Consider the following 20,945-nt stretch of genomic DNA (forward strand, 5'->3'; position numbering starts at 1 on the left):
AATCCTCTTTTTCTCGGAAGCTTCCTAAAATCGAAAAAGCATTACCGACTTGTCATTATTGGAACGGCAGTCATGGGTATCAAACATGTAACAATCGAGCTGGACCCAGTGGAAACTACAGCATCGTCACAGTGTTATGGTTACATACCTGGGCACGTCGTGTCTGGTACTGTTGTCGTTTGGGGCACCTCAAAAGTTAACTTAAATGGTACGTCAATGTAATGAATTTCTTATATTCATACTGTGATTTTTGTGTCTTATCAGGGTCGTACATCGAGGTCGAGGGGCGTGCAAAAGTCGCCTGGAACGAGAATGACGTTTCGTACTGTGCACAAAATTCCTATTTGAATCTCAAGATTCTTTTGACCCATGATTCTTCACCTAGTGCAGGTATAAGCGTTTTATTTAATAACTTAAGGTGTTAACTAATTTTCATGTTATGCAGTATTCACCAATGGAGTCAGGTTTCCTTTCAAGTTCGCTCTTCCACTTGAGATTCCAAGTTCTTACGAAGGCAAATCGGGCAATATTCGATACAGCATTAAAGCCGTCCTAAGAAGACGTTCTTTATTCAAATTTGATAATGTCAGTCGAGTGTATTTTACTGTTAACGCCATCGTGGACCTCAGCAAAGACGAAACTTCTTCGGTATTTTCAGTTATTTCTGTAGTAGATTAACTCCTTTTACTCAACTGTCATCAGTTTCCATTGCGGGAATCCTTGTCTAAACCGCGGTCCGGTTTGAAGCGGATCATGGCAGATGCGTGGCTGGATAAAACGGGTTACATACCTGGTGAAGAAATTCAATTTAACGCAACTATCGATAATTATAGCGGTAAATCTGTGAGGGGAACTACAGTTCAGCTCATTCAGGTACATATTCCACATGTTTTAATTATAAACTTATTTGCATATTCTTGACTAACTAGTACACCATATTCACCGATGGAAAACATAAAAATAAAGTGAAAAAAGTTCTTTGGGAGAGAAAAGGAAAATCAATCTGTGATAAAGAAGTGCAAGTTTGGGAAAGGTTTCCTATTATGGTTCCACATGTCCCATCGTCTGGCATGCCATTCTGTGATCTTATAAATACGTCTTACGTGATAAAGGTATTAAATGTTCTAATCTTTCAAAATTCGATCACCAGTGTTAATTTTGGAAAATTTAGTTGATTGTAAATCCTGGATTCTTCTGTCGTAATTTAACCATTCGTCTAAATATCGTGATTGGAACTGTTAGGAGTATCGCTCATCAAAATTCAAGCAATTTAACTCTGTTACCTGCAATTTCACGTCTTGATCGAACTTTAACTAGTAATTTGTTCAGCAGTGTAGGGGAATTGCACTTCAGTAGTCGTAAGTACAATTTATTCATTCCCAAAAATCCTTGTGGTTAAAATTTTATTCAACGTTTTCTGATTTGCATATCCACCAGCGCCTCCAACTTACGAAGAATGTGAGCTGGGGAAATCTTCATGTCGTGATTTCACAGCCGATATAAAAACCAGCACCAACATCGGTGGAGTTGAACTTCCAGGATGTTCTATTTGAATGGACACTTCCACTTTCGATATGAAAACCAAACATGATTTAATTTTCTTTCAGGTTGTTAAGGGTTGTATAAAATATTTTTTAAGTTATATTATTCAAAGATGAATTATTAGAGGGGTTTGCAAATGTTGAAAATCATTACCTCAATATCTGCAATAATTATTTTTGCATTAAGAAGTATTCCAAGTTGCATAATAAAATGCGTTTTGTAAATGATAAATGCTGGTAAACACATGTTGAATTTTAAAACATCTGCACTTAACATAGTTATCTAAAATGGAAATATATAAACTGTTGGCAAATCAATATGTTGGTTAAATGCCAAATTATAATCTTGTCCATGGTCTACTTTAGGAAGGGTTTTTCCGTTACGAATCTTCATACATGGCAAAATGTATTTTGATATGCATCGTATAAACCCACATACCTAAATGTAAAACACTGATGAGATAAAAATATGCAAATAACTGGATACAGAAAAGTTTAGCTTTTTGCAATGCAACAGTACGGCAACAAGCTAGTGCAATTTCCCTTTAATTATTATTTATAATTCTTGTTAACTTCCATTCCAAACTTCAAAAGTAACTGTACTGGCAAGCATTTTACGAATATTACAAAATTTAAAGTTTTGTTATAAGAACATCTTTCCACCATAGTTTTAGAGAACGCTAAGACTAATTGCATCAGCATTTCTTCTTTATATACCTACCATTCATGAAATTTTGCTGCATAATATACCTTTTGATCATTGATCGCCTCGGGAGTCTTCGTGGGTTTTCCTTTATGCGTGACGTGATAGCTTTCGTGCTGTTGTACGGGTGGAATTCATCGCGCAACCAATTTCCCGTGAACCGATTTCACTCAGTTGGCCGGAAGGCGAATATTGCGGGAAAGGGGGAATACCATTTTGAATGTACACCGTGGGAGCTTGCTTGATCAAAATGACAGGTGATTCGCATTCATGAACGTCTTCAAATAGGAAACTCTTGCCTAGTTTACAAACCATTCTCTCGCCATCAGCCGAAGAAGGTGGACGCTCATATAAATAACAATCATTATTGACATTCAACTTAACAAGTGAATTTATCAAACCATGGAAGATATCGCTGTTGTTGTGATTTTTGCCACTTGTGTTTGTTTGTTAGTTGTTGCCTACCTGGCCACATCTGTCCGTTGCTCATTATGGTGTCGCAAAGGGATGAAAACTGATTTTAGTGAAACCAGCAAGGAAGATTTAACCTTTTCTGCAGTCACCATTTTATCAGCAAACGGACTGTCGATAGACGATTTGAAACCTGTCGATCTAACAAAACCCGAAGTTGTTGTGAACGATAACAGTACCATGGATGGGACATACTATTGTGTCTCCATCGACATTTGTCCCGAGAAAGATTTCGACAATCTAGTCGATTCGACGTCTATCAAAGTTCTATAATTTTAAAAAAACAGAGGGAGAATTCTTTATTAGACGGAGACTGTAATTCTGGAAAGGCCTACTGCTATATTGCTCAACATATAACAGGTATATTAGCACCAACCCTGCAAGAAGTAGAGGATCGACGTGACGAAAAACCACCGGTATACCATCCAAGAGAATTTCTTCATTTTCAACGTAACGACAAGTCACAGACGTTATTGTTCAAGTAAAGAAGTCTCCTCTGGATTCTTTAAATTAAATCTTACTCTACACGAACACTTGTAATAGACTGTGCTGGTTTTTGAATTATTCTGATGGTCGATCGAATATTGAACGATCGACGATCCAGCGATCTCCTTGCATACTATTGTTATTCTGTCTGATATTGTGTCATATGTGCATATCTTAGAACATTGTAAATGATAAAAGTCAAACAAATACAGAAATGTCTCAACAACAAGGCGGTACATTTTAGGTTCAAATTCAATCACAGACGAGTATTAACAAATCCCATACCTTTACATTCTATGATGAACGTTTCAGGCTGCGTCTTCAGATCAATAATGTCAAATTTCACCTGCGCAAAAAATTTGATTGTTACATAACATTTTACATTGTTAATTGAAATTCTAATTTTTATTTTGTCTTCTCCTGCAAAACCGGCCGGGAATCAGTTAACCGATCCCAACCGGGTGAATAAGAGAAACTTATTCTTTGACAATATTAAAAACCGTCATGATATTATCTTGATCGTGACAGAGGAACGTTGTCATTAATTATATTTTCACAATCGAAAGTGCATAATATTCAAACTTACTCCCGTGAGTTGCGATGTTACATGAATGGCGGTCCGCGTGTGTAACGTAGGGGGCCCCACCAAAACTTTTGAAATACCCTCAGCCAAGGCCATAAATATAATCACCTATTAGGCAAGCATTAGATTGCGAATACAGCGTGGAACGTGAAGAATTAATAAACGAACCTGATCTTGGGCGTACTGATCCAAGCAGACTTTTCGAAAACATGACTCGATAAGCTCGTCAGCTGCCTCTTGTCCGACCTGATTGGCAGCATTTCGTGGCTTACCTAATCCTGTTCCACCAAGCAACATTCCATCGGCAGTTTCACATGATAGTCTATTAAGAGAAGTAAAAAAGAATTCACTACCCGTACCTATAGAAATAGAAATAATAAGAGTGGATTGTTACATTAGAGCAGCTCCGTTGCCGAAAGCTTTAATCTCCTTAAACTGGTGGATATTGACCGGAATGTTTCCAAGAGAATCGTGAATTTTCAAGGTAGCAGAATGTGCCATCTCGTTGGCGACCTGCAGAAGAAAAGGTATGACGGAATGGAAACATAGATTTTTTATTTTATTTTTTTATTTACGCGGATCGGTATGGTGCCAGCGACGAAGGACACACCATTTACACATTTGAGAGTTTGAGGCTGGTCCAAGGTGACACAGGATAGCCTTTTAACTGGTTCCACTGTCAAATCAACTTCTCCACATCCTTTGGGATAAAAACCTCTGTAATGTTATTACTAAACTGAGAATGAGACTCATAATGCCAATAAGCGAGAAATATACCTTTTAATGAGTTTGCAGGAGAAACTGATGCCAAATCTTTTAGCAACAGAGGAGAAAACATCAGTAAAATAGTCTAAAAGTCAATAGTATTAGAAATGATGTACATGACCCATGACAAAATAGGAACATCAGCATAATATTTACCTAGTGGTGGAGACATTTCAACATTCGTTCCTCCTTTCATCTTGATTACACTTTTTTTACCAGCAAAAAGTAGGCATGGTAGGATAGCTTGGACAATCAGCGTTATACTCCTGTGTTGAGAGACATGCAATTACTTTACTGTCCAGAAATCTTTGACACACAGAAAACTAAGTACCCAGCTGTTTTAGTATCAACCGAAAACTCCCCACCACTAATTTGGCTTGGTCTGAGTGTGATCTCTGTCGAGCCAATGTTTCCACCCTCCAAAGATCCATTTGTCAGGTCTTTGATCAGATTTAGGCCTACACATAAAAAATAAACCATACAATACTAAGTGCTATTTTTTTTTTAAACAAGCATGCCCTACTTTTTAAGACAACTAATTACCAGTTAAGTGCTGAGGTCGTAGTCCTGGAGTTGATCTCCCAGCACGGATGCTATGGATCCTAATAGGGACGCCAAGAATGGCGCTCAATGCTGAAGATATTCTCAACGTCTGCCCACCACCTTCGAGTATACTGCCGTCTATAACTACAGGTTCCATCTTCAAAATTTTGGTTTTCGGTTCCTTCCGGTGTACAACATTGACGTGCAACGTTGACAAATTTTCGAGTTATGATATTCAAATGTTGTTAATTTTATTGCTTAATTTGTACTAGAACAAATGGAGGTTTTGAAATGAAAGAATACCGTAAGAAAATTCGGAACCAGCTGAAATCTTTATAAGACGCAGAAAAGTAAATGAAATAAATTCTTTCCAACTCTGCCAATGTGCCATGCAGCGATGCAAAGAGGGCAGACCAGAAAGGCAGGATCAGGATCCGATCAGCTGATTAGATTACTACGTTAAATAATGCCCTAAGGCCTCAACGAATATAGTTTGGATCACAAATTCAAAAGTAGATTATTTAAGTAATTTAAAAGACGTATAATTGTTTCATTTGTTCCAATATTCCGGCAAGTAGAATTCAATGACCGTGCACAGATTGTACAAAATTTTCAAATTGTTTGATAGAAAAAATAAAAACGTTACCAAATTCTGTACAGCGGTTTTCTTTTAGTTACGCATAAACAGCAAAACCGACAAAACTAACTATGTATGTTTGTAATTACGTGAAAATAACCGCCAGAGCCTTTTACTTGCATACAAATTATCGTAACAATAGCGTGAGGCCCGCCTAGAAGTATCTCTGGCATTTATTAGGGCGTTAGATTTCACTGAGGAAATACTAGAGAGTCAATACCACGCTGTTCTTAATTTGCTGTCCTTTCCTTTTTTTTCTTTTCATTTCCAAATTTCTCGCCTTAACACGGCAATCAATAATTACGTCTCATTAACCATACTATTGAGTGATAAAATTCGTATATTAATAAACAAGTTCTAGGTGTTGGCCATTTTCTGCTAGATGTTGGAAATTCTGGTGGCTCATGACAGACAAGCTGTCCATAACCATAGCCTTCTCTATTAAGGAAGCCGAAAGGTTTGGGCTTTTTTTTGAAGCAATTTTGGCTTCCCTACCTCCAATTTTGCCCATCCTTCAAGTGTACCCACGGGAGCCGTTTTATCGCCTAGTGGCGATTTTAAAAAGTTAACTTTTCGATCGATATGAATTCATTCCTTCTGGAATGAATGAGGCATCCCTCAATTACACATGTTATGCCCATTCTCGCCGACCCGGAGACAAAAAAACTTTATTGTACGACTGCACGTGTTGAATGGCTGCGAATGAACATATGCAATAAACAGGAATGCATGCCGTTCCGTGTAACATCGTCATTAAAATCCCTCACGGCAAAATATAAATGGGGCGTTCATAGATTACCTCTCATAAATCCGGGTGATTCTCCCCCTCCCCCCTACATCATTTTTATCACCAGATGGCTCCCGTGGGTACCCTTGGAGGAAGGGAAATGGGAGGAAAGGTGAGCAAAATGTGCTTCACTTTTCCCACATGCGAGGGATAGCGTTCCTTTCGGCTTTCTCTAATAGAGAAGGCTATGCCATAACCAAGATATAATTTTCTACTGAATTAAAGTCTTTTACTCATTTTTCTTATTTTATCTGATGAAGATGTCAACTTAACATGAATATATAATGAAAACTGAATAGGTGTGATGTGAAAGCCAGGTGCTAAAACCAGCGATGGCAGGCATATCCTATTCATGGCAGCACCATGATGGCAGTATGATGGGAATAATGACAAATTTCGATAAACACAACACTATATGTTACCTCGTGGAAAAAATAAATTTAATCTCACGTTGCCAAACAACGTGATTGTCATAACAGTGAGTGACGGGAAACAAACATAAAGGAAAAATGCACTGTTGTTAATTAACTTTGTTCAGTCCAATAGATAGGAAGGGCAAGTAGCTTGCAAGCTCGAGTTAGGTTAGATCTTTACAGTAGTCTAAATCCTAACCTAGTCGTGAATCGATCATTTAGCACATTGATGGTTACACAAGATCTTAGATGGGGATTCTAAGGTAGATAGATTAATTTACGTAACGATGCTGTTCATCACGAGCGTGTGTAATTATTTACGCACGCATACAGCAATCTGAAGCAAAACTTTAACCGCAGATAAGTGGGTGTGGGGATTTTGGACCCTTAAAATGTTAACGTATACACACAGGCAATAAAACGACTAATTGTAATTTTTTAAAATCTGACATTTGGTTGGTCCAGTAGTAAAGCAAAGAACAAAGATTTTAAGTACCCTACTCTCGAGTCTACAACGTCAATAATAAGATTACCTATTTCATAAATGATGTCTCGACCTTATCATATGTAGCTATTTATGTTTACTTGGATAAGAGAATATGGTAAATGATATGTCAAAGTGCAAACAATAATAGAGGGCAAAAACAAATGAAAATACAATTCCTTATATAAGTTTTTTTGAAGATTAGTACCTTTGATCCTTTCCTTTTTTGAATCCGACTATAAAAAGACACGCACATGCAACTGACAACTCATTGCATCGACTATCCCAGCTCAGTTAACAATAAGGTGAGTAAATTTTCTTAATTAACATAGTGCATTTACCATTAAAATTTGTTGACACTAAATACAATTTAGTTTTACTTCCAGAATGATGAAAGTACTGATCGCTCTTATTCCATTGTTGGCCGTTTGCGCCGGCCAACTGAACACCTTGACCAACTCCCAAGAATTAGACCCAGCAGGTAATTTCCGCCTCAACTGGGAGGTCATTCCCGAAACAGGAGACATCGTCTTGGAGATTCAAGCTAAAACCGCCGGATGGGTATCTTTGGAGATTGTTACTGATGACGGCAAATACGCTGATGTCATTTTTGGAGGCTACAACGACGAATTTAATTTCGGCTACGTTGAGGTACAGCATTCAATTAAAATTTATAACGTAATAGATTTTTGTTAGTTTACTTACGATAAAATAATTGTGGCTTTAGGACTGGAGCCTTGAATGGGCTGCACCTGCTCACTTGCTTCCCATTCCTGATGCCAGCAAAGATATCGTGTTGCAAAGCGCTACTTACGTGGATTCCACCACGACCCTCCGCGTCAAACGATCACTTAACACCGGAGACTATTATGATGTCCCCATCCACGTAAGTTGATCAATTTAAATTCCATTCTTTTCATTAAAAAAAATAACATTTTCAATAAATTTACCAAAAACAGAGCGGACAGATGCCCATGGGTTGGTCTTACAGCACCACCGATGCTTACGACTCCGTTCACGCTGCGGCCGGTTTCGTCTACATCACCTTTTACTAAAAATTGTAAAAATGTTTGTGTTTTACACACAAAAATAAACAAGCTGATCTTAGATTATTGATAATACGAAAACTTAAAACGATTTTCAAAATAACGTTTTGGTAGTGTTTTAACAATACATCAATTACGGCTATGGCTGTTTTAGTACGTTACCTACCTCAAAAGGGTCATTGAGTATATCTCTGCAGTAAAAAAAAAAAAAACGTGTACACCACGATAGAGGCTAACACAGATAAAAGGATATAGGAATAGCGCTACGCTAAATTTCCATACATCGATGAAATAGTTTCATGGCTGTTTTTCCGGCAACGAAGAAACAGTTCATAAAATTATATAAGCTCTCAAGTATTTTTTCAATATGATCGTCAACCATCGGCGCAAAGGTTTTTAGGTGTACAATAAACTTTGATGCAATATAGCGACGTGCAGCAGGGCAACGAATGTCGAATGTAATACAGGTTATGGGTAAAATAGGGCTTTGGTTTTAATGCTACAGCTTAAACTTCGTTCTTTTGTATCAGATAAACAGCGATGGATGTTTTCTGAACTACAGCCATGGTATTGCGAAGTCTGCTTTAAAGTTTAGTTTAGTTTTCACCTACTAGCGTACTTGTATTAAGATAATAGATATTGATTCTTGAAGGAATCATTAAAGAACTATTATGTAAAAAAATAATGCGTCTCCTGCAACTTAAGTCGAGAATGTTGGATTTTATATAACCAAAGTAATGTGGCTATCTCACGTGTACACTCATTCAGAGACACCGGTCTTGATTAAATATTTAAGTACAAACAAGTTGTTTCGTTTCAGTCCATAAACAGGATACGATTGCTTAAACAGGAAAAGATAGACAAGTGATTGTAATCAAACTGTATGAGAGAAAGAAGTCAAACATTCAACCAACGTGACTTCTTTCTTTCGTGGCAGGTAAAGCTCAGCCACGCGATGTGGTCAGGCAAGTAAAAACCAGCAGTAGAGCTCTATGCACGTGACGTACCGTAATAGACCCTTATGCTCACATGTTTAATATCAATATTAAAGTTTGACAGGTGCCCTGTACTTTCATATCCATAGATAAAAAAAATATATAGCCCCAATCAGCAACTGAAAACACAAGGACGACTCGGGAATGTTATATAAGTTAATGTTCCTATTATTACCTTATTCTACTACCAAGTATAAAAAGGCTTTCACTAACACCTGGAAATCACTGAATCGGCTTGCTCCCTTCAACTAACTACAAGGTAATACTACTCTTAAAAATTTCTTAGCCTTATTCTTTCACACTTTGAAATTCGCCAGTAAAAATAATTTAAATGGGTTCATATCAAAGTGAAATTTTACTTTTACGTTGTAGAATGATGAAAGTATTGGTCGCCCTTATTCCGCTGTTGGCCATCTGCTCCGGCCAATTCACCAACTTAACCAATTCCCAGGAATTGGACCCTGCAGGTAATTTCCGCCTAAGTTGGGAAGTCATCCCCGACACTGGAGACATCGTTTTGGAGATCCAAGCTAAAACCGCTGGCTGGGTATCATTGGAGATTGTCACTGATGACGGTAAATACGCCGATGTCATTTTCGGAGGCTACAACGACGAGTTGAATACTGGTTACATTGAGGTAAATAAAATTTTGACGTGTCAAGACCTAGGTCTTCAATTAAATTACCAATTTTGTTCTTGACAGGACTGGAGCCTTGAGTGGACTCCTGGTGCCCACTTGCTCCCCATTCCTGATGCCAACAATGACATCGTCTTGCAGAGTGCTTCTTACAGCGACCCAAACACCATCCTCCGCGTTAAGCGAGCACTTAACACCGGAGACTATTATGATGTGCCCATTCACGTAAGTTGATCAAATTTGACGTTCACTATTCAGTTCTTGTAAAAGTTTAAGAAAAATCGTTTGACCTTACATAAACAGTCCGGAGTTATGCCCATGGGTTGGTCTTACAGCGCTTCAGATGCTTACGACTCGGTCCATGCTGCTGCCGGTTTTGTCTACATCACTTTTTACTAACTAACTGTAAAAAGAAATTCAGAAATTATGTAACACGGATTTAAATCGATGAAATAAAAATTCGCAAAAAACCTGTTGTACTGCAACGTCCAGTTTGGTGGGAATAAAAAAAAAAGGTTCAACCTAGAAATCGTGTAGCACGTCAATATGAACGTCAAAGTAGTGAGCCTAAGGATTTCAATAATTAGAGTATAGGAATAAACAGTAGATAAGCAGTACCTGTAAGAATACAAAATGCTAATAATGTATAAATTACCTAATGATGTAAAAATATTATTCTTAGGGATTAAACACTGTAAACTTTTTACCATTAAACAATTTTCAAAATTTATTCTTTGTTAAAATCAGAAAACCAACCAAGATGTATGTCGAAATGTCAAAACCAGGGGAGCTCTGCGACAGGGTTATATACTATGTACAAAGCAAATTTTGCTATGATTCCTTCCCAGTGGCATAGGCGGCCATATCAGGAACAACAAGGATAACACCGACGGGCATTGTTTTATGCATTCCCTCCAACATAGACTTTCGAAAACTCTCCAGTTCCTGACGAGGGTCTCGAGCTGGAAGATCGGGACACTAATGCAAAAGTGCCACGTTTAGCATTTTCTATACGTTTATAACTAGAAGCATTAGGGAAAATTTACCTTGCAGTATTTACGAAAGTTTATCGCATCTGGAAGCTGTTCTTCAATTTTGGCCTGTCGGGTTTTGTGACTAGGATGGGTCGATAGCCACTCTAGCGAACTAGGTTGATCATATTCGTGGATTAGATCCATCTTAGCCCAGAAAGCTACAGCAGCTCTAACGTCGAAGCAAGCCTGATAATTGCAAAATTTTAGAAAATATAAATGTTGGCGCGCTTTTACTTACCTTCACTAAAAATAAACGAAAAATCAAACCTTAGCTGCTAAATGTATCCCAACTTGGTCAGCTTCATTTTCCAGCAGTCGTGAATAAGGATAGCGGAGTGTAGCATTAACAGCTCCTGCTCCAACGCTGTATCCAAGCAAGCTCAATAAATCCGAAGGGAGAATGGCCCACGCTAAGGCAATGAGCACCAACTTAATAGACTCCAAAAGATGCTCTCGACTGACATTTTCACCCTATTAAACAAGCAGACAATAATTTCTAGTAGCCATTGAAAACTAATGCAAACTGAATCTTACCGCGTGACCCAACAGACAATGGGAGATTTCATGTCCTAAAACCATTCCTAATTCATCGTCCGTTGTACATATATTCAACATTCCCGTGAACACAAAGATATTTCCATTCTGTAAATAAATATAGAAAAAATTGCGGATAAACATCGACGAATAATAATTTTAAAAAAGTAGAAGAATTGATTAGCTTCAGAACTCACAGGCAAGACAAAAGCATTCATATTCCCAGGATCATCCAAAACGGTTATCGTCCATGTTTTCGTGTACACTTGCGGCAGGTGTTTGTTTGCTAACAACAACCGATTGGCTACTCGCTTTACCCTTGTGTAATAAGGATGATGAGTGGGTATAATGCGGTTGGCAAACTCCAAACATATCTGTGATGGTAAAACTTCAAAAGTAAGGACACATTTTCCAACTTATAAGAAGAAACTGAAGAATAGTTAACTGCTTGAAATTCCAATTGAGACAGTTCTTGAATTTGCTTAGGAGAAACAATGGAAAACCTTTCTCTGCCAGTTATTGGTTCAAACTCCAGATGTGACACATAGAACCAATAAGCCATCGCACTTGAAATGGCTCCCCCACCTTGATTTTTAACAAAGTATTGCAGAATTATTAGAACTTATGTCCTAAGATTGGTAAATATACATACCAGCAATGCTCCATTTATTCTCTTTTATCCTTGACCAGTAATACTGGCGCTGGTTTTTGGGTAGGGAACGCCACCACTTTCGGAAATTTCTACCAGCAAGAAATGCAACTACTCTTAGTACTGGCCTCAAAACAATTAAAATGATTGGTGGTATGGCAGCCCTGGGTCTAGTGGTGTGAAAGCCACATTCAGGAATTTTTGTTCTTTTTTCGAAGGCTCTTCTACTGAATGGGGTAACAGGTGGCGAGTATGAGACTTTGCTGAAACGTGTGACCGACCGAGAAACCCGAAATAACCCCAGCATGTTTACTTACACAAGATACCAAAGGAGAAATAAGGAACAAAACGTTGTAAGTACTTAAAATGAAACGCTCAGCATGAGCAAAAAAAATCCAAGTTTTTCGTATTTAGACAGTACGCACATAGTTAACCCTAGCCGTAACCCCGTCAGCAACACGGGTCGATTAAAAAACAAAACTATCAAACGCAAGAAATATGGTCGATTTCGATTTTCTTGATCTGAAATTCTTAACTCAGTCCCGAAGTATCTCCTTTTGCTAAGGGATAACATTTTTCCGTCTGCTTCCCAATTGAAGTTGATTTTTACAAGAATCAAAGTAGATGGCACTGCTATGCCACGTCGTCTACTTGCATGTGTCAGATGTTTTATACGTAAACAAACTTACAGACCGGTTAGACTTATTATTTCATGTAAAAAAAAAATAAATTGATATGGCAGACCAAACCACTGCGAAAGAGGATATCTTGGAGAACGGTATGTTTTTAATTCTTCTTGGGATACGCATTAGTACTTATGCTCGACTTTTGTGGTTCTCCACAGAGTTCTATCATCAGTTCTTGTCGGAAAACTTTGATGTGAAGGAACACGCCAGTCAAGTTTTGCAAGGATCTATCGTGTCCGAACAATTGGCCAAATTAGCCGATGGTACAGGAATATCATAATTTCTCACAATTCAGATGCTAACTTATCTGGATAAGTTTAGGTTTATCTTTGCTGGATAAAACAATACAGAACCAAGTATCAGAGCATTATGAGGATCTACTGAAACATGCAACTGGAATTGAAACCCTCGAGAATGTCTTATCAATGATGCAAAACCACATTCAAGTAATTAATCTATTTTTTCTACTAGATCCGAAAAATGAAACTTTTTCTTCCAGAGCTTTTCAGCATCTATTGAAAGGATCAGGGCCAGAATCACTGAGCCTCATGACAAGCTGCAAACACAAACTTTAATGTTGAGTCGGCTTCAGCTGTCATGTGAACTGCTGAGGAGGATCATTCGCATCTTATCTCTTTCTAAGAGGCTGCAAGTTCAATTGCAAGCAGGCTCCAAGGAAATTACAAAAACTGCCCAAACATTGAGTGAGCTAGGTAAACCCAGTGACTCAAGTAGTTTAAAGTTCCTACCTGTGAATTATCTCTGACCTACTGGTAGATCAACTGAACAAGGATGTCGATTTATCCGGAGTGGAAATCATCGAAAAAGATCAAAAAATTATTCTTCGTGCAAGAATTGAAGTTGAAAAACAAGCTAAACAAATGCTTCAAAAAGGTCTCGAAGCACAAAATCAGAGTCAGGTATTAAAATTGCTTGAATCTAGTGTCGAAGAACGCTTTTGTCTAAAAATTTAAAACCGTTTTCGTGGACAGGTTGGCACGGCTTTGCAAGTATTCCATAATTTAGGAATCTTGGAATCAATTGTAGAATCGGTTTTGGAGAACGCGAGAGAAACCCTTCACAGCGGGTTGAAACGCGCCCTAGACGTGGAGCAGTTGTCGCAGCTCTCAACTAGCAGCAGCTCGAACAGTCTTCATCAAGTTGATGGCAAGTTTAGAGGTCCGGGAAGAGTGGCGATGCCTGTGACGGGAAGCAGCCCCGCTTTCCGGACGGCCCTCTGGGCGAACATGGAGAGATTGATGGATCAGATATTTAACAGTTGTGCTCAGGTATGCATTCTAACACTTCATTTTGTTTTCCTTCGGTATTTTCCTTAATGAAATAAATTGCTGAATTAGGTGCAACATTTGCAAAAAGTCTTGGCCAAGAAACGCGATCCCGTTACGCACGTGTGCTTCCTGGAGGAACTCAATCAAAATCGCAACACGCATTTAGTGCAGCGATTCTGGACTCAAGTAACCGGTTTACTCACCCAAGAATTTAATAGGGCTGCCAGCGGTATGATTTACATTTCACTACAGATGCTCCCACTCCTAACCCACATCGTTTCACGTTGATCAGAATCCTCTCACATTAAACAAGCGTTCGAAGCGGAATATCCAAAATTGTTGAGAATGTCAGCCGACCTGTGGAGTAAATTGCAACAGTTTCATCAAGAGATAAGCGCCGCTTCCAACGCTGCCAACTTGGCAAATGACGAATACCTCGCCGAAGAGCAAAACACTGCCGCCAGCAACCAATTCAAGTAAGTTTTCTATTAGTTCTCCTTTAACTCATGTAAATTAATTCATCCTGAAACTTTGTAGTGCGGAAACTGCGTTGCGGCGGAGTTTGGCGACATTCCAAAACGCCTACCTTTCGCGATCGCTGTCCCGACTCTTTGATCCCGTCAACCTGATGTTCTCGTCAGGTGGAAATGAGGGTTTACCCTCATCGGACGAGTGCGATAATCTGATCAAGATTATCCAAAGGTTAGTGCAACAATTCTCCAACTGTCGATTCTTCAAGTAGCAAAATTTATTATTTACCAGTGAGCTGACAGTTTCATTGGTTGATACTAAACTGGGCCATTTGGTGACGAAGAACGTCACGAAAACCATCCAAATGATGGCCGTCAAAGCGGAAAATCTGATCCTTTCGGACGGGGATGCATCACAAGTGATCGGTCCACCCACGGCCGCTCAAAAGACGAACGCCGGAGCAGTAAATTTACTGCATCAGTTCGATCGTAATCTGAGACGCGCCGTGGTTTCTCTGCCCGGTCTACCTGAAGATTGCGTTACAGCAGTTACCGATTCTCTCAGACACATCGCCACTCTTATGCGCAATTCGATCCAGCCCCTGCTGACCTCATTGACGGATGCGATCGAAGCCATCCTGCTGACAATGCACGACGAAGATTTCTCCAGCCCTCATCCCCCTGAAAGTGGGGCCGCATCCGCTCCTTGCTCGCTGTACATGAAAGAATTGCAAAGTTTCATGTCGCGATCGGCTGCCGATTACTTTTCGTTGTACCATTCGCCGGATTTCCTCCGTGAAGAGTATGGAAAAGTTTGCTGACCAATTACAATTACTTGATTGATGTTTGGGCTTTTTTAGGCTACGAGCAGTTGCTACCAGGTGTTTGGATTTGTTTGTCCGTCACGCGAGTTTGTTACGACCTTTGGGAGACGGTGGTAAAATGAAACTAGCAGCAGATTTCGCGCAGGTTTGCAAGTTCCACTTAATGGCTACCTGTACGCGTATGCTGATTATACCTTTTTATTTATTCACTTCAGATGGAACTGGCCATTTCCTCGTTTTACGACCGGCCAGCAGAGCTGGGCCGCTCCTACCGTGTGCTGCGCTCCTTCCGTCCACTGCTCTTTCAGACTGTAGAACATCTGGCTCAATCACCAGCCGTCGGTGACGTCATTCCATACAGCCTTGTTTTGCATTTCCTATTTGCACGGGCTCCGGCGGAATTGAAATCTCCTCACCAGGTGTGCTGCTCATTAAATATTTAATCGCCAGTAATAATCATCGACTTTACCTTCTGTTGGTTTTAATTTCAGGGAGCTGGATGGTCGGTCGTTCGTTATTCGAAATGGCTGGACGAACACGCAACAGAAAAGGAGCGTCTGTCGGTTATCCAGGGCGCACTCGAATCTTACGTTCAGGGCGTTAAACAACGGCAAGCGAAAGAATTTGCCAAAGAGTACGCCATCATGGTCCAGCTGCTACAAAAAGCACTTGCCAGTTTGTAATAAATCTACGAATAAATTCCGACTATTCTTAAAAAGAGCCTATTCGTATTCAACAATTATAACCATAGCAATGATTGCATGGAGACTCGTTTTCTTCCTTTGTGAGTCTGCGCGTTTATGTTGGCGAACAACGAAGTCGTTGGCGTTCATTGTGTGTTTTTACGCCGGATGTTTCCTTTGCTTTTGTGTTGATTTTGCGGAGCTTGGATGGTGCACAGTATGAAGACAATAGAATCCTTTCTTTCTTAAGTATATTCATCCGAATGGAAAATGCTAAAACTGATGATTCATTTCAAAAGAACAGTGCAACAAAACTCAAAATAATCTGCAGAATTTGTGAAAGACTAAAATGAATTGTTCTTCTTCAGACTTTTGCTGTTCCGTATTATTTCAGTTGAATTCTATTTTCGTAATGCTTCAGCTATAGATGATTCTTGAATCGCAAACAGTCGTGACCTGTGCACAGCAATGCGGAACAAAAGCGATTGAATTGTCACGCTTCTCATTACACTCCCGATTTCAAGAATTCGAATATTTAGGAAAAGATCAAAGACCAAATGATCGATTTCAATTCAGATGATGGTGGCCTTGCTCTTAACTGGTTGCGTTTTGTTGTTTTTACAAAGTCGCGTAACGATAACAAACACGGCGTACGTTCGTGTTCGTGAGCGGTTGTGAACATCAAACAGGGTTGGTAAAACACGTTCGATCTCGTGCCAAGAGTGCGGATTGATTGACTTTCCGAGGGCGGAATGAATCATCTTTTACGGCGCAATTGGCTGAATCGCTGCTCCAGGCAGTTGATCAACGAGTTCCAGCTAAACGAATTTGACGATGGATTTTTTCATCATCCTTTCTCTCTCATTTTGCATTCGCCAGTGCGGATGCGAGTTCATGGGGATGTGATGCATTTCGACCTCGATGAACGTGACGCCATCGCGTTCACGCTGTTGCAGTCGATTTCGGTGCACGCAACGGTGACGATTACCGAACCGTGACAGGCTGTTTTTGAAGAATGAACCAATTCACAATCACGAAGCGGATAGGGAGGACAACTCCACCATATTTGTAATCTTTTTTCTTTCAAAGATTCTATCAAAGAGCAAAAGAAAGAGAGGCGTTGCCGTGATGCTCCATTGCGGATCTCTTTCGGCGTCGGTTGACGTAAAACGATAAGCAATGAAGTGGGTCATCACGTTCTGTCGCGTTCGTTCACCACAGAGGAGACAATGTACCCTACAAGTATGTCAATCGATGCTGGAACACGGTCTCCATTCCAAGTCCCTGGGATCGACGCTGATTCTGTTGCTCTTTTTTTTATTGTCGATCGTTTGGTTGTGTTGGTTTTGGGATTCTTTTGTGACATTTTCCCGTGATTTCACGATGAAACATTTCTGTTTTTTTTTATCCTTGGCCGTTTCTTTCCCTCTTTTTTGATGGCGATTTGTTGGTTGACGCCAAAAAAGGCCTCGTGATTCCAGTAACAGACCACCGACTCTTTTTGAAAGATCGCGTGGATGGAGGCGGATGTTGACTCTCTACTCACGTGATTCTGTCTGATTTGCAATCAGTAGCCCTGACTGCCCACGGCAGCTGTAGACAGCCTCTCTTTCTCTCTCTTTCTTTCTTTCTTTCTCTCTTTTCGACAGTTTTCTATTCCTGAAAAAAAAATAAAAAGAAAGAGAAATCCAACAGTAAAATGATGACTCTCGCCAACAACATCCTGGTGGAACGTGCTGTGCTCGCTCGAACTGCGTTCAATTTGTCCCGAATTCTTTTGCAGTCAGCTCCTAATAATTATTTACGAGCCTCATATGCGTACCTTAAATAGTGTGCCCACTAAATACTTTTAAAACGTTTGACTGGTTTAAACAGCCTATTCACGCAATCACGTTCGACTCACGATTGCATCTTTCATACGGGCCAGTGGTGTAACGAAGTCGCGTATAATGACCGTCTGAATAGACGGACATCGTTTGCAGACAACTGAATACAAACTAAGAATTTTAATGGCAACAGTCCATGCATAACTGGCCTCTCTCATTCAAATGGCTCGCATTGTTTAGGGATTTTTTCCTTGGTCTGTTTGTCTTGCGTGTCGGATCGAGAGTTCATTTGGTCCCGACGTTTCGAACATTGTTTTCTGGTTTAGCGATGAACACCGTAAACGAACAAGTGGGAAATACAACAGCAACCGCAAATCACGAATTTATGACCGAATAATGCCAACTTGAAAAAAAAAAAAAAAAATCTTCCTGCAATTAACGAATTTGGATGTCGGTGCAAAGATTCACGTGCGGTTTCTATAGTTGGTCGGAGGCTCATTATTATGTAAAATGTCTAACTGATTGGCTTCGCTGCATGCCCACAAGTGAATCCATCAATTAATTCTTTGTTTTTTTTCTGTGTTTCCGCATTTTGGACTTTTTTTTTTTTCCCCAAGGGCGTTATACTCACATCCAGCGGAGGTTGACGTCATCACGCAGCCCTTCAACACTTTATTGTTAATAACCTGTTTATTGTTTCCTTTTTGGCCGCTTTTTCCCCACAGAATTGCGGCTCATCGGAGGTTCTTTGAAATGACGACATCTGGAACGAAAACACAAGGTTCATCCCTGCGTCAACCTTGGGAATTCCAGATGATTTTGCGTGCAGTTCGTGTTCAACAAGTGGTTCAACTGGTTACGCATTTCTCAATTTGAATCAACATTTCCATGTTTTTATTTGACTCTAAAAAGGCATGACGCGCTCAAATCAGTTTATTGATAACAAACATATTTTTCGTTTTCTTGTTCTCGTTCTCCAGTCATTACATTTAAAAACAAAAAAACCCTTGCAACATCGCGGCCCTGCAATAACTATTGAAACAGGACTCGTAAAAATTCGTTGGGTGGGTATCGTGTTTAAATAACTCGCAATCCCCTGCAAGGATTGTTTCAGTTGCATTAAAAGTCGAACTTTGTTTTATGTCGTTTTCGCGAAACCATCAAAATATAAAGAATATTGCTAAACATCCATAACTATTTTGGCTCGTTGTTCGTTGTACGCCGCACAACGAATGGCTTCTTTCCTGGTCCAGACTTTAACGATTTCCAATTTGAATTGGAGCCGATGTTTGTAACGGAATGCCAAACGCTCCAAGGCCATGGAACGCATGCAGCAGAAGTAATCGGTAAATAAACAGAAGAAAAGGATATCAACGATCGGCTAGTTTGCTTCGAATTCAAACAGGAATTGCAACAATCAACGAGATGATCTGGTAGATTTTAGTGTTGGGAAATACCCGAGGTGTTGACAAGATCCGTGGCGGTACCAACAAAGACGCGTGATAACATTCTTTTTACGATGGACAAACAAGGAAGAAACGTTGTAGTATGACGTCAGCATAACTGGCAAAGATTATCGTTTAATGTAGATCCTTAAAGACGTGTGCATCAGTCTCTGTGCCGACTGAATATATTGGCAAATTCACTTTCTGCTTACCTTATGGGCACATTCCCTTTTTTCACTTTCGCTGCGATAATCTTCAAAAGAAATTAGCAGAACTCTGATCCACGTTAATACCAAATATACGTGCGATGTAGAAAAAAAAGGGAACAATAAATTAAAAGCAAAACTCTTTTATACGTGGACTTGCCTTTGTTTTGACACAACACAAAGGTAACGTGATATTTCATTCTACATTTAGAGGTGTGGCGAGTCCGTCCAAATTTGGGTTTCAGAACATCGGAACGGGTCACGAAAAGTCACGTACACACCGTATACATAACAACAAAAGAAAAGTGGACCTGGTGAAAGAACCTTCAAAATATAATGTTTTGTGAGCACAACAGCCGTAAGCTCTTACTGCCGTCAGCACAAGAGAAATATGTTAGCCGTGTAAGGAGAGATCATTTGATGGCTTCCCCCAGAAAAAAACAAAAAGCACGGGCGTGTGTGTGTTTTTTTGCTCTCGCGTGTACCTCTCTACATGACGACGAGATGATTACCTTGTTCTCGGCCAGTATAGACTCGCTTATAGTGCTCCATCAGAAGCATCAAGTATCAATAAATGACACGTTCGGATGGCCGTAAAAAAAAAAGTGAATAAACCAGCATTGAAATGAAGATTTGCAATGGCGAAAAAAAGCGATGACGCTTTAGCATAGGTTGTTTATTATTTCTCCATTCGAAGCGGATGACGTAAATGTCTAGGACAAGCCGGACGTGTACGAGAATTGAAGACGAACGAGCACATCCATTCGATTCAAGGGCATTTCTAGCGTCGATCTTTTTTTGCATTTGGACGTGGTAAAACGATGAATTACCATCGTCACAGAAATTAGAAAAGCCCCCGAGATGAACGCGTACATTTGTTTATCAATTGCCACCTGTGTCGATTAAAAACGTGTTAAATGACATTAGAAATTCGATGTTATTTCTGTACTATTGTCAATACAATGGAAGTGGAATTAATAAGCAAGTCACGCGGGATTTCAACAATTGCAAATGAAAAGAAGTGTGTCATCATTTCAGCTTTCTTTCATTGTCAATTTTTTACTTGTATAAGAGAATGAAATAAACAATTGAGAAAGCGTCTTTTTGTCTATAACGTTTTCAACTGGAAAAAATTGGTCGAGATGTTGAAGGAAGAAAACGGAATGACAGTGCGGTCCGTATCGATACGGTCATCGAATTCAACTGGC

General features: G+C 39.6%; 6 protein-coding genes and 2 long non-coding RNA genes across 11 annotated transcripts; 5 read left to right on the top strand and 3 right to left on the bottom strand.

Annotated features, from left to right (window-relative positions):
• Positions 1–15: 15 nt before the first annotated feature.
• Positions 16–1,773, top strand: LOC116925705 (arrestin domain-containing protein 17). Of its 2 annotated transcripts, none has more exons than XM_032932436.2 (7): positions 16–208; positions 265–390; positions 446–648; positions 703–873; positions 930–1,112; positions 1,172–1,358; positions 1,438–1,773. In XM_032932436.2, the coding sequence occupies exons 1-7, from the start codon at positions 73–75 to the stop codon at positions 1,551–1,553; spliced, it is 1,122 nt and encodes a 373-aa protein (XP_032788327.2). In that variant the 5' UTR covers positions 16–72; the 3' UTR covers positions 1,554–1,773. The 2 variants fall into 2 exon arrangements, with proteins under 2 accessions (XP_032788327.2, XP_045031093.1); XM_045175158.1 differs by having other exon boundaries at positions 20–208; positions 748–873.
• Positions 1,676–5,542, bottom strand: LOC116925706 (RNA 3'-terminal phosphate cyclase). Of its 2 annotated transcripts, XM_045175160.1 has the most exons (13): positions 5,396–5,542; positions 5,093–5,273; positions 4,881–5,007; positions 4,706–4,815; positions 4,562–4,634; positions 4,360–4,501; positions 4,179–4,297; positions 3,953–4,106; positions 3,788–3,892; positions 3,487–3,547; positions 2,911–2,982; positions 2,292–2,856; positions 1,676–1,824 (listed from the first exon to the last, which is right to left on the bottom strand). In XM_045175160.1, exons 2-11 carry the CDS (start codon positions 5,247–5,249, stop codon positions 2,975–2,977), a joined length of 1,056 nt encoding a protein of 351 aa, XP_045031095.1. In that variant the 5' UTR covers positions 5,250–5,273; positions 5,396–5,542; the 3' UTR covers positions 1,676–1,824; positions 2,292–2,856; positions 2,911–2,974. The 2 variants fall into 2 exon arrangements, with proteins under 2 accessions (XP_045031095.1, XP_045031094.1); XM_045175159.1 differs by lacking the exons at positions 1,676–1,824; positions 2,292–2,856; positions 2,911–2,982 and having other exon boundaries at positions 3,419–3,547; positions 5,396–5,541.
• A 2,019-nt stretch (positions 5,543–7,561) lies between these two features.
• On the top strand, positions 7,562–8,601 carry LOC116925711 (DBH-like monooxygenase protein 2 homolog). Of its 2 annotated transcripts, none has more exons than XM_032932441.2 (4): positions 7,562–7,718; positions 7,800–8,064; positions 8,141–8,299; positions 8,373–8,601. In XM_032932441.2, exons 2-4 carry the CDS (start codon positions 7,801–7,803, stop codon positions 8,466–8,468), a joined length of 519 nt encoding a protein of 172 aa, XP_032788332.2. In that variant the 5' UTR covers positions 7,562–7,718; position 7,800; the 3' UTR covers positions 8,469–8,601. The 2 variants fall into 2 exon arrangements, with proteins under 2 accessions (XP_032788332.2, XP_045031098.1); XM_045175163.1 differs by having other exon boundaries at positions 7,587–7,718; positions 7,788–8,064.
• A 956-nt stretch (positions 8,602–9,557) lies between these two features.
• Positions 9,558–10,515, top strand: LOC116925712. The gene is made up of 4 exons (XM_032932442.2): positions 9,558–9,713; positions 9,827–10,091; positions 10,158–10,316; positions 10,395–10,515. Exons 2-4 carry the CDS (start codon positions 9,828–9,830, stop codon positions 10,488–10,490), a joined length of 519 nt encoding a protein of 172 aa, XP_032788333.2. The 5' UTR covers positions 9,558–9,713; position 9,827; the 3' UTR covers positions 10,491–10,515.
• A 276-nt stretch (positions 10,516–10,791) lies between these two features.
• Positions 10,792–12,864, bottom strand: LOC116925710 (metalloendopeptidase OMA1, mitochondrial). The gene is made up of 7 exons (XM_032932440.2): positions 12,312–12,864; positions 12,105–12,244; positions 11,857–12,033; positions 11,660–11,767; positions 11,393–11,596; positions 11,138–11,311; positions 10,792–11,069 (listed from the first exon to the last, which is right to left on the bottom strand). Exons 1-7 carry the CDS (start codon positions 12,613–12,615, stop codon positions 10,923–10,925), a joined length of 1,254 nt encoding a protein of 417 aa, XP_032788331.1. The 5' UTR covers positions 12,616–12,864; the 3' UTR covers positions 10,792–10,922.
• A 67-nt stretch (positions 12,865–12,931) lies between these two features.
• On the top strand, positions 12,932–16,629 carry LOC116925709 (conserved oligomeric Golgi complex subunit 5). The gene is made up of 13 exons (XM_032932438.2): positions 12,932–13,086; positions 13,153–13,257; positions 13,316–13,440; positions 13,494–13,707; positions 13,772–13,914; positions 13,987–14,283; positions 14,353–14,512; positions 14,576–14,759; positions 14,821–14,985; positions 15,046–15,555; positions 15,614–15,722; positions 15,793–15,996; positions 16,069–16,629. Exons 1-13 carry the CDS (start codon positions 13,044–13,046, stop codon positions 16,258–16,260), a joined length of 2,451 nt encoding a protein of 816 aa, XP_032788329.2. The 5' UTR covers positions 12,932–13,043; the 3' UTR covers positions 16,261–16,629.
• A 277-nt stretch (positions 16,630–16,906) lies between these two features.
• LOC123473807 lies at positions 16,907–19,273 on the top strand. The gene is made up of 2 exons (XR_006648078.1): positions 16,907–18,591; positions 18,704–19,273. It is a non-coding gene; the product is annotated as an uncharacterized LOC123473807 (long non-coding RNA).
• Positions 19,004–20,138, bottom strand: LOC123473806. Its single transcript, XR_006648077.1, has 2 exons — positions 19,744–20,138; positions 19,004–19,678 (listed from the first exon to the last, which is right to left on the bottom strand). It is a non-coding gene; the product is annotated as an uncharacterized LOC123473806 (long non-coding RNA).
• Between the last annotated feature and the right edge of the window lie 807 nt (positions 20,139–20,945).

The sequence above is a fragment of the Daphnia magna genome, linkage group LG6 (assembly GCF_020631705.1).
Source record: "Daphnia magna isolate NIES linkage group LG6, ASM2063170v1.1, whole genome shotgun sequence".
NCBI lineage: Eukaryota > Metazoa > Arthropoda > Branchiopoda > Diplostraca > Daphniidae > Daphnia > Daphnia magna.

What these genes read in the sequence shown, in the direction of transcription:
- LOC116925705 (XM_032932436.2), top strand. Translation starts at nt 73, where the DNA reads ATGGGTATCAAACATGTAACAATCGAGCTGGACCCAGTGGAAACTACA. An exon ending in CTCAAAAGTTAACTTAAATG is followed by an intron (nt 209 to 264) that starts GTACGTCAATGT and finishes GTGTCTTATCAG; the next exon opens with GGTCGTACATCGAGGTCGAG. An exon ending in GCAAAGACGAAACTTCTTCG is followed by an intron (nt 649 to 702) that starts GTATTTTCAGTT and finishes AACTGTCATCAG; the next exon opens with TTTCCATTGCGGGAATCCTT.
- LOC116925706 (XM_045175159.1), bottom strand. Translation starts at nt 5,249, where the DNA reads ATGGAACCTGTAGTTATAGACGGCAGTATACTCGAAGGTGGTGGGCAG. An exon ending in GGCAACGGAGCTGCTCTAAT is followed by an intron (nt 4,107 to 4,178) that starts GTAACAATCCAC and finishes TTCTCTTAATAG; the next exon opens with ACTATCATGTGAAACTGCCG. An exon ending in ATCAGTACGCCCAAGATCAG is followed by an intron (nt 3,893 to 3,952) that starts GTTCGTTTATTA and finishes CTTGCCTAATAG; the next exon opens with GTGATTATATTTATGGCCTT.
- LOC116925711 (XM_032932441.2), top strand. Translation starts at nt 7,801, where the DNA reads ATGATGAAAGTACTGATCGCTCTTATTCCATTGTTGGCCGTTTGCGCC. An exon ending in TTAATTTCGGCTACGTTGAG is followed by an intron (nt 8,065 to 8,140) that starts GTACAGCATTCA and finishes TTGTGGCTTTAG; the next exon opens with GACTGGAGCCTTGAATGGGC. An exon ending in ATTATGATGTCCCCATCCAC is followed by an intron (nt 8,300 to 8,372) that starts GTAAGTTGATCA and finishes TACCAAAAACAG; the next exon opens with AGCGGACAGATGCCCATGGG.
- LOC116925712 (XM_032932442.2), top strand. Translation starts at nt 9,828, where the DNA reads ATGATGAAAGTATTGGTCGCCCTTATTCCGCTGTTGGCCATCTGCTCC. An exon ending in TGAATACTGGTTACATTGAG is followed by an intron (nt 10,092 to 10,157) that starts GTAAATAAAATT and finishes TGTTCTTGACAG; the next exon opens with GACTGGAGCCTTGAGTGGAC. An exon ending in ATTATGATGTGCCCATTCAC is followed by an intron (nt 10,317 to 10,394) that starts GTAAGTTGATCA and finishes TTACATAAACAG; the next exon opens with TCCGGAGTTATGCCCATGGG.
- LOC116925710 (XM_032932440.2), bottom strand. Translation starts at nt 12,615, where the DNA reads ATGCTGGGGTTATTTCGGGTTTCTCGGTCGGTCACACGTTTCAGCAAA. An exon ending in CTCAATTGGAATTTCAAGCA is followed by an intron (nt 12,034 to 12,104) that starts GTTAACTATTCT and finishes TTACCATCACAG; the next exon opens with ATATGTTTGGAGTTTGCCAA. An exon ending in ACTTTCGTAAATACTGCAAG is followed by an intron (nt 11,070 to 11,137) that starts GTAAATTTTCCC and finishes CTTTTGCATTAG; the next exon opens with TGTCCCGATCTTCCAGCTCG.
- LOC116925709 (XM_032932438.2), top strand. Translation starts at nt 13,044, where the DNA reads ATGGCAGACCAAACCACTGCGAAAGAGGATATCTTGGAGAACG. An exon ending in ATTTAATAGGGCTGCCAGCG is followed by an intron (nt 14,513 to 14,575) that starts GTATGATTTACA and finishes CACGTTGATCAG; the next exon opens with AATCCTCTCACATTAAACAA. An exon ending in CCGGATTTCCTCCGTGAAGA is followed by an intron (nt 15,556 to 15,613) that starts GTATGGAAAAGT and finishes GGGCTTTTTTAG; the next exon opens with GCTACGAGCAGTTGCTACCA.